This window comes from Podarcis pityusensis (genome assembly GCF_964106645.2).
Source record: "Podarcis pityusensis genome assembly, chromosome: 2".
NCBI classification, from domain to species: domain Eukaryota; kingdom Metazoa; phylum Chordata; class Lepidosauria; order Squamata; family Lacertidae; genus Podarcis; species Podarcis pityusensis.
The window spans coordinates 50,894,857-50,912,819 of record NC_138029.1 but is presented as its reverse complement, the minus strand read 5'-3'; the positions used below and the strand labels follow the sequence as shown (position 1 = coordinate 50,912,819).

General features: G+C 43.4%; 1 protein-coding gene across 1 annotated transcript; it reads left to right on the top strand.

Moving 5' to 3' along the window:
- Positions 1-388: 388 nt before the first annotated feature.
- LOC308471345 (tripartite motif-containing protein 29-like) lies at positions 389-13,958 on the top strand. Its single transcript, XM_080995301.1, has 11 exons — positions 389-429; positions 611-729; positions 3,100-3,728; positions 5,871-5,966; positions 7,604-7,837; positions 7,948-7,970; positions 8,922-9,058; positions 10,513-10,543; positions 11,618-11,649; positions 12,203-12,274; positions 12,781-13,958. Exons 3-11 carry the CDS (start codon positions 3,168-3,170, stop codon positions 12,798-12,800), a joined length of 1,206 nt encoding a protein of 401 aa, XP_080851427.1. The 5' UTR covers positions 389-429; positions 611-729; positions 3,100-3,167; the 3' UTR covers positions 12,801-13,958.
- The last annotated feature ends 4,005 nt before the right edge of the window (positions 13,959-17,963 follow it).

Genomic DNA, 17,963 nt, shown 5'->3' with positions numbered 1-17,963 from the left:
CATTATTCACATGCTTCATTGGCAAAGGGGCAATGTGACAAAAGGGGCAATGGATGCAGCATGCAACCCTTGGTTCCCCATAATGCTGTTTGGGGATCTTTCCCTTACCCCCAAGTATTAACTGATCTCCCAAGTAACACAAGAGGCAGGGCCAGGTGTGTTAAAAACCTATCATTAATGGGGAAAGCAACAGACACCAAACATAGCTCATTTTAATTCAAAAGCGCCAAGACAACTGCTCCATCTCCAGTTGTTTCTTCCTCCTACCACCTCAGGGCCATTGCTTCTCCCTGACCCAGCCATAATTCAGCAGTTTGGGTTTTCTGATTAATTGTTTTCAGGTTTTTGTGAGGAAAGTGCTGATGGGCGGGGAGCGCTTGGACATGGACATGGAAAGCCGGGACCTGTGTCCAGAAATGCAGAGCAAAGGTAGGTATAGATGAGCCCAGAGTCAGGTTTCATTCCACTGCAAAAGTGCAAGCATTGCATTTATGCTTCAGTCATGCCACAAAGCCCCAGGGGGATGGGATTGTCACTGTACGCACACAACCCTAGGAGCACTTTCTCCACTCAGCCTTGGAACTTGGTGTGTTTATTATTCTGCTAACAGGACGAAAGAGTACTTTGGAGGTGTGTGGGCATGGGAAGAAAGAGCCAATTGTTATTTGCAGAATAAAAGGAAAGGAAAGGGAAAGGGAAATGTAGCAGAAAGCTTAAGGAGACCCCCAGGTGAGTAAGTAACACTGGGTAGAAAGGAAATGATGTAATCATTCAAATGTGCGAAATTGTATTTTGCAAGTGTCCCTATTTATCAGGACTCTCATAAATTCTGGTCCCTGCCCTTATTTGCAAGTGTGAGAGATGTTTTCAGAAATGCCGTCCATGTGCAAAAATCCTCATTTCAGACCCCTCTGCTCTCTAGGCATTAAGGACCAGAATCAAATACTTTGGTGTGCTAGCAGAAGCCAGCAGAAGGACTCTTGCTTGCACAGCAGGGTGCCCCTGCACACCTCTGCTCCACTTCCAAATCCTCAGGGGCTTGGAGTCTGGCAAATATATTGCAGCAATGTGCAGAAAGGAATAGCCCATTAAGGCTGCTGGTTATTACCCGTGGCAAACAAAGCCATTCTAAGTACAGTGGACGCTTGGGGTTGCGAACGTGATCCGTGCGGGAGGCACGTTTACAACCCACAGTGTTCACAACCCGCAGTGCCGTGTCTGCGTACGCACGGGTTGTGATTTGTCGTTTCTGTGCATGCACGACCACCGAAACTCAGAAGTAACCTGTTCCAGTACTTCCAGGTTTCAGCGGGTCCATAACCCGAAAAAGCGCAAGCTGAAGCGTCTGTAACCTGAGGTATAACTGTACTGTATAGGTTTTGCATGCGACAAGATGGAGCCAGCTACCACCCGCTAGCTCATAATCAAAACAAGCTTGAATTGGGAGAAGCAGGAAGGAAGTAAAGCCTGAAAGGAAGGGATCTACTGTGCCAACAAGTAGTTACTAAAGAGAAGGAATCAGAAAGGGGGAAAACGGGTTACCTTTCTATTTCCCACCCACCCCAGTTCAGGAAGCTTATTGCAAGCACTGAATGATTTTCAAATGTATTTTTAATTGTATTTTTACAGACATACTATGGATTACCTGAATGAAGCTTACTGACCATTGGTGGTCCACAGACCACCGTTTGAGAACCTCTGCTCTCTCATATAGTGTATGTTTTTTTTTTAAAAAAGCAGCAAAACAAATGAGGTATGGGGATTGCATATGCACTTCTCATGCTTTACAGGTGTGCAGACCTCTGCAGTCTCTGGGTGAAATTCCCACAGGCTCTGCTAGGCATGATGCTTCCTAATCAGGATTTCTGGGACAAGGTTATTAGCATTCAGATGAGGGTGGCTGGTTTTGCCTTACTCTATACGGGCAGACACATTAAAATAAGGGCATCCAGGAAAGCAGCTTGGGCAATGATCCAAAGGTAGAGGCAGTCTTCTACACTTTTCTTCACACAGAGAGAGGGCCCAAGGACTACTCTGTTTTGCCATGTCTGGCTGTTAGAAATTCAGCTCTGGCCCATCGAGCTGATACGGCTCATCTTGGATCGAGCCCAGCAGAGTATACATCCACTGTCCACAACGAAAGGATGAGGCAGATATGGCTACATTGCGAAAGTTTTATTCCTAAGCTATGCAGAGAGCATACAAATACACATCTTGTCTCTGTGAGAAGCAGAGAGCAACTCCAACAAATAACGACAGAACAAAGGAAACGGGAAACCAGTAAACGTCACATCCCGTCTCCCTTTCCCGTGGGAATCCAACAGTATCTGAACTGTGGAATGAAAACATAGTCTTGTGACTACCAGCTGCTGCTCAGTGAGGGAAACATAAACCAACAGGGCCCAAGGACTACTCTGTTTTGCCATGTCTGGCTGTAAGCACTTGACGTCACAAAGTGCCAACCCTCAATTTTCTGTTTTGTATAGCAATTTAGTCACTTTTATTTTGTGATCTGCCTTTGAGCATGCTATTGGAAAAGTGGGATACAAATTTAACAAGCAGATAGATAGATGATAGATAGATCCTGTAACACACCTCGGGATCTTACAGTGAAGGGAGGGCCACAGTACAATACAATACAATTATAATTAATAATACTTGGTCAAAAATGAGGTGCTGATACTTGTATCTTGATAAAAGCACCATAGGTGCCCGCACAAAGTGATATTTTTCAAAACATGCATAGGATTCTCTACTCTGTAGCACCACACAAAGAGAAAACTGGATCCTTTAAAATCTACCTCTTCTCTTTGATTTTAATGAAGGATCTTAGATGCAAGGTTTCCTGGATTTGTTTTGTGAATTGTTTGTATGCTGCCTTATTGCTTGAGTGCCTTATGCTTTCTTTTATTTTCTATTGTAGTTGGTTTTCTTGGAGATTGTAAGTCACTTGTGGAGGAAGTTCCAAAAAAAGCGGAGTATAAATCTTTAAATTTTTAAAAAACCCACCAAATAAATAAAATAGTAGACATCTTCATTGGAAGAGCTGAGTCTATTGTGCCAAATGTGTTTTTTTTAATAAAAATAAAAATCCTGCAGGTTTCCTTTCATTGAACTGGAGCTTAGCTAGTCTGCAAAGATTTTGGATCCATGGCAGAGAGACAGCAATGGAATTTGAAACAACCACCTGCTGGAACATGGTGACACACAGCATACATGGTCGTCCTGTGTCCCTGAGCTGGGGCTGCAGGAGTTCTCTTAGGACTCTGCCCAGGGCATACCGAACACAGTGCAGGAGTCCAAAGCCAGCACCTCCTACCCTGTGTTCAAGGTTCATGCCAGGTTGTCAACAGAGAGCTGCCAGTTCTTCGCTGCCTCCTCAGAAGGAAAAGCCTCCTTGGAAGCTCAAAGAAAGGAGAATCATGATTCCCTGCGATTTCTGCCTAGGGAAACCTCACTTAGCGGAGAAGAAGTGTCTGACCTGTGAGGCGTCCCTGTGCCGGGACCACCTGAGGAAACACAATTTGAAGGCCACCCAGAAGAACCATGCCTTGGTGGCTCTTGGGACTGCTGGAGCCCAGGAGGAGGAGAAATGCCCAGAGCATGCCATGCTGCTGGAATGCTTCTGTCAAGACGACTTGGTGTGTGTTTGCAAGGCCTGCTCCACCACTGGCTCCCACAGCAGCCACAGCGTCGTCGCCCTGAAGGACGAGTACGACAAGCAGATGGTAAGGGGCTTCAACCAGGCATGGAGCGTTCCAAATAGGTCCTCCAATTAAATGTAACAGAGAGAGATGTTTTAAATAGAAACGGGTGTCAGAATGTGGAAGTGGGGGGAGAAAATGAAGCAAAAAACATCAAGCATCAAGTAGCATTCAAAGCCTGATAACTAAGGAGTAGCAAATTATACTTGTGGGGTGTTTTTCTGATGGTGAGGCATGTATTTATACAAATATGTAGTCAGGGAAAGCGCTGTAGCTCACTGTGGTAGAGCATGCGCTTTTCACCCAGAAGGTCATAGAATCATAGAGTTGGAAGAGACCACAAGGGCCATCGAGTCCAACCCCCTGCCAAGCAGGAAACACCATCAGAGCACTCCTGACATATGGTTGTCAAGCCTCTGCTTAAAGACCTCCAAAGAAGGAAACTCCACCACACTCCTTGGCAGCAAATTCCACTGTCGAACAGCTCTTACTGTCAGGAAGTTCTTCCTAATGTTTAGGTGGAATCTTCTTTCTTGTAGTTTGGATCTATTGCTCTGTGTCCGCTTCTCTGGAGCAGCAAAAAACAACCTTTCTCCCTCCTCTATGTGACATCCTTTTATATATTTGAACATGGCTATCATATCACCCCTTAACCTCCTCTTCTCCAGGCTAAACATGCCCAGCTCCCTTAGCCGTTCCTCATAAGGCATCGTTTCCAGGCCTTTGACCATTTTGGTTGCCCTCCTCTGGACACGTTCCAGTTTGTCAGTGTCCTTCTTGAACTGTGGTGCCCAGAACTGGACACAGTACTCCAGGTGAGGTCTGACCAGAGCAGAATACAGTGACACTATTACTTCCCTTGATCTAGATGCTATACTCCTATTGATGCAGCCCAGAATTGCATTGGCTTTTTTAGCTGCCGCGTCACACTGTTGGCTCATGTCAAGTTTGTGGTCAACCAAGACTGTCCCATTGAACTGAGAAATGACACCAAACCAACAGTGGAGACTTCCTATAGACCTTGCTTAGCCTCAGCACTTTCTGCAGGTATCTTCATTTCCGTGCTTGACAATGTGTTTGTACATTACAGTTCCTGGCATTGATCATTGACTTTTTCTCCCCCTCTGAGCATGGCAATATGCCAGCCAAGATTAACAAACACTCCACTGTGTGTTAACAGCCCTTCCCATCTTATCAACAACCCCTGCTAGATTAGAGGACAATTTTGCAAAAAAAGTTAGTGGTAACTAATGCCATTGCTTTTAATTTATGGCTTTCTGTAAGAACCTGCAGCCTGCTTCTAGAAGAACAAGTTTGCTGTTTGCTTGTTGTTTGCCGCCCTAGGCTCCTTCAGGAGGAAGGGCAGGAGATAAATTACACAAAAAATTACAAAATTACATAAAAAATAAAAGTTCTGCTGAGGCTAGTGGGACTTTGACCAGGATATGGGGACAGAAGAGCATTGGAACACTTCTGTGTACTTGATTGCATACTTGATTGTGCTTTAAATCATTAGGAGTCTAGCTACTTGGGAAGAAGACCCAACATATTATTTGAAAAGACAAATAAAGCAGAAATTCACCATCATGGCAGCCCAAACATACAAATGGAGTTCAATGAGGGTTATTTCCAAGTGAATGTGCATTCCATTCTCAAACTGCAACCACAAACATCCTTGCCAGGATGCATGGCAGCCACCTGAGAGTTCTCAAGGAACTCAAATGTGAAATTGCTGGTCTTCAAAACAGAAATATGTCCCTTGGATCATGAAGCAGAACTAGCAAGGCTTCTACAAGGGAAAATCCTGTCTCACAAACCCATGAGGGTGTCAACAAGAGTGTCAGCAAGCATATAGACAGAGGTGATCTGGTTGACATAGCATACCTGGACTTTCTAAAAATGTTTGGCGAAGTATGTCACCAAAGACTCCTGAGTAAGCTTAGTAGTCAAGAACTAAGAGGAGAAGTCCTCTTGTGGATCAGGAATTGGTTAAGTTGGAAGAAGCAAAGAATAGGAATAAATGAACAGTTCTCCAAATGGAAAAAGTAGAAAGCAGAGTCCCCCAAGGATCGGTATTGGAACCTCTGCTATAGTTGATTAATCTACCAAATAAACTTATTGAAATGTACAGTTCTGTGATTTCCCTTCTGATTTTCTCTTAATCAGGCAATTCTCTCACGGATTATGAAATCAATGCAGGAATACAAAACTGCCACAAAGAAGACACTCTTACAGCTTCAGAAAAGTGAGGATCAGATAAAGGTTTGTGCTGTAACTTCATGATGCCATGCATCACTCTCAGGTCCCAGGTGGAAAATAATGAATGTGTCTCCAATATGCTTCTCCATCCAGCATCCGCAATCTTTTCATTTTAACTATGCAGCACTTTTGGCCAGTGACTCTTTTCACCCAAAGGTTTATTACCTGAACATCTACAGTATCTATATCTATCTATCTATCACACATGGACACAGATTTAGTTAGTGCACGCTCTATTTACTGTCTGGACAGGCATGTGTTTCTACACCCTCTTCAGATACTTAGCCTCAGAGGAAGGACTGGGTTTTTAAAAAATGGCAACTCTAGTGCATGTGTATGTGCACTTTCAGTTTTTGTTTAAGGCATCCCTAAAATCTACCTAACAGCCAAGTTGGGGACAAAATAAAGACAGTAGTTTACCAGGGACAAGTACCCGAAAACATGGGCTCTCCCTGGTTAAGAGTGTGTGACCACTAACAGACACTAGGGGGCTTCCAAGGCAGCACTTCATATCACAGACCCACACAGAGCTTGTCTGAGACCTGGGGTGGGAGTCTTGTTAGAATAAAGTTAAAAACTCAAACAGAAGAGCAGCTGGGCGCAGTGGCGGAGCTTCATGCTCTGGCACTGGGGGGGGGCGGAGGGCAGGGGGGGCTGGTGTGTGTCCTGGGGGCGTGGCCCGCTGCCTGCGGTGTTGTGGTGCCCAGCACAGGCGGGGGCAGCCACGATGGCACCCCACCAGGATCGCGCTGCCAGGGGCGGTGCGCTCCCCCCGCACTCCTCTTGCTCCGCCAATGGCTGGGCCAGCTTAGCTCTCCAAGGCCCAGGACAAGGGCTACCCCCTGCCTCTGCACAGCCCTGCGTATCAGGCAACCTTTTCTGCCACAACAGAAGACTGGCGAGATGTGAGCCTCTGGTGCTACTTTTGCTGGGAAACCAGCAGGGCATGAGAAAAAGAGCACCCAATGGTAAGGAAGCCAAAGTCAAGCCAGGGAACAGGCAAGAGATCCCAGCCAAGGCGCAAGGATTCAGTGAAAGGGGCTAGTGGGTGAACCATTACAACTGAACCAGAACTCCCAGCAGCACCAGACAGCAGAGATAGGCTAGCTGAGGCTGATGACAACAGGTTGGGGGAGGTTGTATTAGGATCTGGGAATTAAAAAGCTCTGTTGACATTCAAGCTGCAGTCCTATGCACACTTACATGGGACTTACTCTTGAGTATATATGCATAAGTTTGCACTGCACATTACTCAGTGGCGGTAGCCACAGGATAACTGAGGCAAGAATACTTTGGTGTGATCTTCTGAGGGGCTGATGCCCACAGTGCTTTTCAGAGCGACTGGCAACATACTTGGGAGGTTGCTGACAGCTATAAACTTGATAGCTTGGTGGCCTGTTTTGCGGAAGCAATATGTAATTTTTCACTATAAAAATGTTATCTGACATATATAGTCTCCACACCTTTTAAAATAATGGTTGTTTCCTAAGGGAGTTTTATGAACAGGGGAGGGACTGTGACCACAGAGCTAACGATCCTTTTTAGCCTAGATAGGGAAGTATTGCTCAAGACACCCCGGGTTTATGCCCTAAGTCCAACAATTCAACTGTAATAAAAAGTTGCCATCTTTCTTTCCTTAGAACAATAAGAAAACGTTGACAGATCAGCTCTCCAGAATCTTCCAAGAGATCAAGTCTCAGGTAGATCAGAAGGAGAAGCAGATCCTAGGTGACATCCAGTCCAATGAGAAAAAGCAGCTGGCTGACATGGCGGCTCTGAAGAAGCAAGTGGCAGACAAGAGGGACGTGGCTGCCCAGGGCCTTCGGGAGCTACAAGCACTAACAGAAAAAACAGATGCTTGCCTCTTCCTCAAGGTGAGCAGCTTTTTCTCCCCTTCAAGTTAGCAAAGTCTCATTTGCTGGATGCCCCCCTTTCTCTGCGTGCAATAAAAACAATTTCTTGTTTTCTTTTTGTCTTTCTGTAGGATTTTCAGCTAGCCCAACAGAGGTAAGTTGCACATCACACATTCCCCTCCGTTTGCCTGTCACATAGACTACACTGCTCTCCACATGTACGTGGTTTCATATGGTGGTCCACTGAATGGACTCATTGCCAGGTAATGAGAAGCTTGACATGATGGGAGTCTTTTCTCTTCCTCCTACATCTTCTGAAAGTATTAGCTTTCCTACCTTCAGGAATGTGCTTTGCCTCTTCAGTAGCAATAACGGGACCATTTTGGATAATTGTGCTAATGATATGTGGCATCTAGTTCCTGGATTATTGGTATAGGAACTCAAGAGTGGCTGGTGAGAGCCGTGCGGTTGAGCTGGAGCAACCAGTTCAAGCCTCTTCACACTTCGAGCTTCTCATGTAGGGGAGGGGGACAATAGGCTTAATTACCTATTTCCTCCCAAGGTAAGGAAAATGACATAGCTAAGCCTAGCAGGACAGCTTACTCTGTGGTATTAACCCCTTCATGCATTAATTGGACAAGCATGTTGGGTATATGAGTCCGGTTAACCCACACCTCACGCTCAGAAGATGGAATGGGGACTGATTCAGATGGTTCCCATTCCCTTTCTGTGGTGTCTGGAAACTATGGGGCAAAAGCCTCATCCAAGTCAGTGCTTGAGCTTTCCCTACCCCCAATCTCCACACCCTGTCATCTCTACCCCATCCTGGTTCGCATTAGAGGACCCATGACAGGGGAAATCAGCAAAAATATCCTCCCCACTTCTTCCATTAGTGGACAACTCTGCTGAAACAGACCCCTTCCTGTGAGTGCAAGGGTTGGAATTTCACACAAAAGCAATGACATACACAACCTCTTCTATCCGTACACTATCCATAGGTTAACTTAGTATTTACCCTTAGGAGTGACGGACATTACAAACAGGGGTGGAGTTTGGTAGGTTGTTTGGATGCGTGGTTGGTTGAATGACCTCTTGTACATGCTAGGATTAAGAAACAGAATTTCAGCAATGACAGTGTGGAAGTGCTGACAGTGCATCTGGAGCAGTCAGACATTCAGGATGTCAGAAGTCACACAGCCATGTATATCTCCAACCTAGATGCCCTGATGCAAGTAGTACATGGTAAGTGAACGTACCAAAGAACACCTCTCCCAGCAGTGTTAAGTAAGCTATATAAGTTACAGTGAATATGCTGATATGTGAGTAATAACTAGAGATTATGTACTTTGATATATGTGCACAAGCAGTATGCACATTCTCCTGCTAGATACACATCTGCTAAATATAGCAACTTGAATTACCCTATTTCCATGCTGCACATTTTTCATTGACTTGATTATAGGGCATAGTCTTATTTCATCTGTTTACTCAAAGATACAAAATATAATCTAGGTTAAATACCCTTTGCAATTTATCTAAAAAGATTTTGATGATCGGTCACAGCAGTATAACAACTACGGGACTCATGGGACAGATTTTCTTTACCTTGTTTGTTTTTGGCTATTTTATCCCTTCCAAATGTTTGGTGATGCAGAATCCCTATTGGACATTTCATTTATCCTCATAGCTGACTGCATGTGAAGGTTCTGTCTGCTGGTATATGGGTCAGTTCCTGGGCTGGTGTGGAACTATTTAACTCCTAAGGGACAGAGACTATTATCCACTCCTGCCACCACCTTTAATAGCTAAACCTAGCTATTATTAACCACACAAACTGGAAATATTAAGACATAGGTGAGTGCTAGAGAATTATCTTCTCAAAGGAGTCAGCCTTACTTTTTCTCCAGGACCTTATGGCAAACTCTCCAAAAGCAAACAGCTTCACTCAAATGTCTGCTTCAGATTTCAAACTTCTCTGGATTTTGCAGTACTGTTCTTGGCTCAAACATGTACCAAAATGCATTTAGGACACCTGTTTCAGAATAAGATACATACAGAAATACATTCACTGAGATAAAATACTCATTTTGTGACAAAATACTATCTAATCATGTATTTAAATTATTTAACTCTGTATTTAATAATTATGTACTGGGTTTAAATATGCATTTAAATTCAAACTTTAGAGTGGAGTTTTAAAAACATATTCACATATTAATTAAGAAATGACTCAGAACAAACTTGTGAATGAACACATGCAAAATCATGGACCAGAAACAGACTGATCCATCCCTTAACTGTGTGTGCTGTTGGATTCCTTAAAGCAGAGGTAGGCGACGTGATGCCAGTACAGCTCCCATCTGCCCATCCCACACTGCCAGTGACCAGGGATGGTGGAAATTGTAACCCAAGAACAACTCAAGGGCACCATGTTGGCTACCCCTGCTTTAGAACAAGGAGAACATCTGCCTTGAGCTTGCATCATCTCCTGGTGTTATGATTCATTACCTTGTTCTGAATGTAATTTCGCAAATGACATGCTGAATCACACCTATGGGATCTCTTGAGGTGGTTTGCTTCTGAACCCTCATCATGCCAAATCTGTCCTGGAAATGGGTCTTGCAGAAACAGTTCCTGATTACAAGAGTGGTTTTGCATGAATCAGCTGTCTTGTCCTGTTTTCTTACTCTTCATAGGTAAAATCATTAGCCAAACACAGTGGAGCAGGTAAATCCCTTTTTGTCTTTCAGTCTGTTCCTCACATCCAGCACTGGGTTTTCCATTCATTTGTGCTTCAGTTTAGGAAATGAACAGCACAGGAATTAATACTTCAGATGAATGTCATGGGTTCCCCATACCTTTCTTCACAAAAGAAGAACCTAGTTGATTATTTCCTGATAAAACACATGAAGAAGGATTACAAAACACAGTGCAATCCACATATTAAAAAAAACAAAAAACAAAGATCAAGAGTGGGACAGGATTCCTTCAATTCATGTAACTCTATTTAGTGTTGAAATAAGCTTAGCATTCAATAGACACTAGCCGAGCCAGTCCAAGACATTTTTGCACCTGAGACAAGCTGCAAAATGGTGCCCCCTTCCCTGTCAGGGAAGAAGGGCTGAGTGAAGATCTACACCAGGAGCAAGGAGTGAAGAAATGCTGCTTAGGTGGGATTTGCATGATCTGTGTACACAGTGTGTATCATGCCTACACACACGTGCAGGCTTCTTTATGTATGTTATTCTGTCCACATGGACACTGGGCTCATACAGAGAGTGCAACCCCCCCAGCCCATCGACCAAGAATGACAACAGCTTTGTGTGAACCACCTCTGTTGAAATGCATTGTGTTTTAAGTCGATGCTGCAATGCTGTTGAATTCAATGGGACATATGTCTAGAGCAACACTTTGCTTAGCAAAGAGGTGGATAATGTGTGTTGTAGGGGTATGAAAATTGCATTTTGCATGTGGGCAGGTTACATTGCCCCTTTAAAGCAATTACTGAAGCCTTTTTAAAATCTGAATTACCGGGTAAGTCAGCAGAATGCCCTTTTCACAAGATACACGCAACGAGATGGTAAAAAGCTATAATCAAAGTGCAGTGAAATCCTATGCATTCTACTCAGACGTCAATCTCATTTAACTCAATGGGACTTACTCTCAGGTAAGTGCAGAAAGCATTGTGGATGTAGTGTTACGATTTCTAGGATGTTTTCCCATCTTTGTGTGACTTTTCATCTGCTGCTTCCTCTTATGTTTTTCTTTTAATTGATACCCATTATTCTCTTTTCTCACAAGGACAATCCCAGCTGCTGAGTTCTCTCTTGATGGTAGGTGTTTGAAACATCACTACTAATTTTCAAGATGCCAGTCTATGTCACCTCACCTTCTCCAAAATTATTCTGCCAACACCTTATAAAATGTAGTTCAGACCATGAATCCTGTGTGATGATAGAGCAGGTAGGAAACTTATTAAATGGGGGGGTGCAATTGTTTCAAAACTAGTAGCAAACTGTAGACCTACCTACAATTTTATAAAAGCATTTGCCACTATTCATATTGAAGCAAATATGCCTGCTTCTTCTGTATCTTCCAAAAATTCCATGAAGTACTGCAGCTTTGAAATGTGCTCATGGCTCTTACACCAAACTTCATGCACAGTTACTTTTAGAGCTACACCAAACAAGGCAGATACACTCCTAATATTCTAATATTATGGAACATTTACAATGATAGAATGAATGTAACACTTACTTGAATTTAATGAGAAGTGTATTTGATCAGGCTAGGTGTGAATAGCTGTACATGGATGGGTTTATGACGTTCATTGTCCTCTGGTAATGATAAGCACGTTCAACTAGCTATTCCTTTTGTTTCAATCAGATGTGATTTGCAAAGTCTTCCCATCACCACCACCACCACCACTGACTATGGATACATCTGGAGAAAACCCAGGTAACCAAAACAGAATAAACCATGAACTATGAACAACTGACCACTGAATTGTCTGTCCAAGGTCCCCACTATTTCAATGTTTTGACAACTTTTTAGTGATAAAAATCTCAAGGAACAATATTTTCAAAATTGTAGGCTGCAACCTTATGGCTTATGCTGGTACTGTCTGCCCTGCAGATACTTGGAATCACAGCTTTGTCTCCTTTTGTGTCTCCTAAAGTGATCTTTATGAATTACTTCCAGCTGGAGTGTAGCTAGATCTGGTGCAGTTGTTTATCTTGTTTAGAGCACCATGCAGGGCCCTTTCAAAGGTTTGTCCAAGTTAGGACTCCAAACTTTCATTCTCTTATTACCATAAAAGTCAATCTGCTTCTGATCAGAAATTAGCCAGTGGTCCACCAACTGCCTTCTGCCCACCCTGGCAGTAGCAGGTTACTGATGAGCAGCTAGAAAAGATGATGATGATGATGATGATGATGATAGCAGCCTTTCTTCCTCTTCTAAAGGTGCAGATGTTCAGAAATGATGAAACTAATAAGAAACAAGATCTCATCCTGGTTCACTGGCTATAGAAACAGGAAGATACAAAACAGGAGGAATGCTTTGGAGCTGTCTGGTGGAACTGAGTTGCAAAAGAAACCTAGTGGGATTTGATGATGTCTCAGTTCAGAAAAAGCACTCTATGGGTGCTCATTTAGGTAGAGTAGGCACACTCTACCTGCTGGCTTTAGTGTTTGAAGGGGGCGGGATCTGTTTGATAGTTTTTTGTTTGGAAAATGCCTGGACTACTTTTGTTTCCCATTCCCTGTATTTTGATATGTGTAATAATAATGGAACTACAAAATGTTGAACAAAACATATAAGCAGCCAATCAAAATCCTTTGTGCCGTCCTGTCAAAACATTTTCTTTGAAGGGCTCCAAACTCTGTTATCATGTGCTGTACAACTCCCCTTAGATTCTGTTTTGCAGCCCTCTTGGTAAGCAATTGTTTGTATTGAGTATAGTTGTGTTAATTTGTTTGACAGCATGAAAAGCTAAAAGTGCTGGGTGATTCTTTTTGCTTTTATTGTTCGCTTGAAGCAAATCAAATGGAATCCATTGCCTTGCAAACGTAACTCCTGCATAATTAAGCCAATCTCTGGTGATGGAAATAAAGCTTGGGTGGTGATTAGCATAGCATTAAGTCCTTTGAAGGAGAAGATGTGTATTGCTGATCTGCTGGATTCACATTTAGCTCTCTGCAGTTTAAAATATGCTCTGTTGACTTCTGATGTGCTTTTTCTGCATTGGAACCCGTCCCAGATCAGTGGATATGAGGATCTGCCACTCTCCTCCATTCAGAAGTAAAAGGGGGCACCTTCTGGGAGAGGAAACTCTGGAAGATCTTAGGAACTTCTGTGTCCACAGCAAGTCACTGTGCCGGGGGTTTCAGAACAGGGTTCTTGGGGACAGAACGGTTTGGTGTCCTCTGAAGAAACCCAAATATGAAACCCTTTCTAAGCATATGGTTGATGGTCCTTGTCTGTCAGGGTTTTTAAAAAATGTTCCATTAAAATTGACTGATATGGCCATTTCAATTTAGAGGGCTGGTTAGACTGTGATTGCAAAAGTGCCCTAATGAAAACAAGTGCTGAAATTATGTACATGGTGAACAATCTGTGAATAAAAGCCCCAGTGAACAAATCCTAACAAGTCTTAAATCCTTAAAGGGAGGAAGGGGGGAATGTTGCTGGAGAAATGTAATACTTAAAATCAGCAGAACCTCGTGGTCAGTGAATAAGTGGAGCAAGGAGCCTATGCTTCTGAGGTGAATAAACATCCTTCAAGAAGAACTAATATTTTAAGCATTTCATCTCATCCCTTCATATGCATGAGTTCCCTTATGCATGAGGCCAGCTGGAAAGCTCCTGTTTCCTATTTCCACAAACTACATGTATGCCAAGAGGTTTACAGGGTCCAGAGATTTAGCTGAACTGTACCCTGAGCTAAGCACTACCTGTGCCATGAACCTCACTATCAGTTCCTTGCTTGGCTTGCACTTTCCTTATCATCTTTTGAGCACATATACTGGATTCTTGCCCAGGGCTTCTGCTTGCTGCAGTTGTGATACTGAACTCCTGCACACATGGCATTTGAGACCTAAGATCCACACCAAGATGAAAAACAGTTGGGGAGATCAGCACAGTAAAGGGAAACAAAAAAGCAGGTCAGTCAATATTTCTATTCACCTCTGGCCTCTACCTGCAGTAGAAACAGGAACCACAAACAACTCCTGAATACCTTCTTTGTTTTTGGAGCTTTGTTTCTCCTACGCTGGAGATCTTTAGCCAGCAACAACACAAAGTCAGAGGGAGCAACAAATTATTTTGATCACTTCGGCTGCCCTTTACTGAAACTTTTCCTGCACTACAGTATCCTTATCGTAGCGAGACAACCAGAACTGTACACAGTATTCCAACTGTGGTCGTTGCACAATAGATTTGTTATAATGGCCTTATATCAGCAGCTTTGCTTTCAGTTCCTTTCCTAATGTTCTCTAGCATGGAATTTACCTCGTTCACAGCTGCTGCACAATGAATCAGCATATTCATCTGGCTATCTACCACAACCACAAGATCTCACTCCTAGCCAGCTACTGTCAGCTCAGATCCCATGTATGTACAGTGGTGCCTCGCAAGACGAAAATAATCCGTTCCGCGAGTCTCTTCATCTAGCGGTTTTTTCGTCTTGCGAAGCAACCCTATTAGCGGCTTAGCGGATTAGCGCTATTAGCGGTTTAGCGGCTATTAAAGGCTTAGCGGCTTAGTGGCTAAAAGGCTATTAGCGGCTTAGCGGCTTAGAAAAAGGGGGGGGAGCGAAAAAAATCGCAAGAAATCGCAAGACGTTTCGTCTTGCGAAGCAAGCCCATAGGGAAATTCGTCTTGCGAAGCGCATCGAAAAACGGAAAACCCTTTCATCTAGCGGGTTTTTCGTCTTGCGAGGCATTCGTCTTGCGGGGCACCACTGTATATGTGAAATTAAGATTATTTTGCCTCTACATGCATCACTTGACACAGGTGAACCTGTCCCTTGGACCTACCATTTCAAGCTGCAGTCAGGGACTCACATGACTGAATGTTCTTTTATATATACTCACACAAAAAACTGAACATGTGAGGGAGAAGAGTAGACTAGAACCCTTTCCCCTAACATCTAGTTTTGCAGGTGTACAGATTTTTTTGTATTTTTTTTGTATGGAGGATTGAATCCTGTGCACTCTCACTGACCGGATGAAATGGTACAGCCCAGAGACAAGTCTACTGCACCAATCTGCAGACATAGCTGGATAGCTTCAAAACACTGCTATGAATGTGGAGTGAAAACAAGCTTTTGAGGAATGGTTCCTCTGGTTCTGATTAATTCAGCGTCAAGGGATAATGCCTGCTATCTTTAATCCTAGACTGTTTTAATTAAAATTGAATTTAGGGATTAAGTTGGCACACAAAAGTTCATTAAATAATGTTTCCCGGAGCAGCCTCTTAAAATATATTTGGACAACTATAAAGAGATATTTCAGTAATATTTCACACATACTTTAGGGAGCCAAACTTGCTTTATGAGTATTCAGTGGTACCATGAATTAAAATGCTTTTGGCATTTGTAGTTACAAATTGGGCACCACCAGTGTGGGTGAGCTGAAGATACAAGCATCTTTTTTAATTAAACCAAATTTCTGCATCCATACTATTGAGACTGAGATTTTAAATTAATGGCTTTTCCAATTCTATAATTGGCAATAACAGTCTTCCTCCCAGAGCATTTAGAAATACTTGGTTGTTTTTATACAACATGATTTTAATGCAATTCTCAAATTACATTTATGTAGTGCAGGGATTTTGTTTTCATATCATTTTGTCATATTAATTACAGCACCAAAACCTGTCATAACTGAAGGCTCTGTAGCCTCAAGTGATTCTGCAAAATTAGCTGTTTACAGAAAGGGAGCTCTGAGTTCTTTTTCAGAGATGAAAAAAAATCAGTTCACGTTGCATCATGTTGAACACACAGTTTCAGTCAATCATCATTTGGACAGGTGACTCTGTGACTCCATATAACAAATACAGTTCTTGTGTGGAGGATCATTCATCCGTCAAAGCTTTTAAAAGAAAGAAGAAAGCTTATTCTGATGGATGCTGCATAGAACAAAACTGAGTAAATCTGCCAAGATATCAATGAATGAAGAGATGTGTGTTCAGGAGTCTACAATTTTTGGCTGGCCTTGTTGGCCAAGCCAAAGGCTACAGTCACCAGCTACCACTCCCACCCACTGGTAATGAGTGCCTTAAAACAATGGTGTCCTACCCTCTCATCCCTACCTTTCCTACTCAGGAGTAGGAAAGGCAAGTGAAGAATGCTGCCAGTTTGGCCAAGGCTCTCCAGACACCTAGGTCACACAGATGCCAAACAACCTCCAGCCCTCCTCCCAACTATGGAGCAGGGGACGAAGCAGGGGTGGCCGCACAACTGCCAGGGCGATCTCTCCCTACCTCGGCACCTTCAGAATGAAGAAGAAGAAGAAGAAGAAGAAGAAGAAGAAGAAGAAGAAGAAGAAGAGTTTGGATTTGATATCCCGCTTTATCACTACCTGAAGGAGTCTCAAAGTGGCTAACATTCTCCTTTCCCTTCCTCCCCCACAACAAGCACTCTGTGAGGTGAGTGGGGCTGAGAGACTTCAGAGAAGTGTGACTAGCCCAAGATCACCCAGCAGCTGCATTTAGAGGAGCGGGGACGCAAACCTGGTTCACCAGATTACAACTCTTAACCACTACACCACGCTGGTGTAGAATGGGAGGAAGGTTGGTTGCTCATCACACTTGAGTGTGGCAAGCAGAATTGTTGAAACCTATGTGTCTTGCCTTTCTCAGTTCCTCCACAGAGTGTCAACTGTCTTCACTAAAATCCTCATCCTGCTAAATTATGCACCCTTGCCTATATTTCAGGATGCCTTTTCCCATTGAAGTTGTACCCTAAGAGACTTAACTCCCCACCTTCCTTCTCATATTTTGTCTCCTTTTAACGGATTCTAAATCCTTGATTTGCCACCATTTTGATGTGTGACATACCTGATGGATGGCCCTACCAGCAGAGGCTCAATATAGGAGAAGCATGTGGCAGCTATTTTGAAGATTTGGGACAGATGAAAGACAATTGCTTCTTCACACAGTGCTTAGTTAAACTATGAAGCTCACTCTCACGGGAGGCAGAGATGGCCACCAATATGGATGGCTTTAAAAGAGGACTGGACAAATTCATGGAGAATAAGCCCATCAAAGGCTACTGGCAATCATGGTGATGCTCTCCCTTCACGACTGGAGGGAGTGATGCTTCTGCAGGTGCTAGAAACTGCAGGAGGGGAAGATTCTCTCATGCCCAGGTCCTGGTTGTGGGTTTCTCACAGGTATCTGGTTGGCCACCGAGAACAGGAGGCTGGACTAGATGGGCCATTGGCCTGATCCAACAGGCTCTTCTTATGTTCTTCTAGTACTGTAGATCTGGTGTAATTATCTGGCCAGCATTGGTGACGTCATTCCTATTTTGATTTAACACACAATGAACTTCATGCTGCAGTTGTGGATATTTCTCAAATCAAGCAGATTCAGGTATAACATTGCATTAAGATCGGCATGTGGGAGCAAGAAAGCTGGAGTC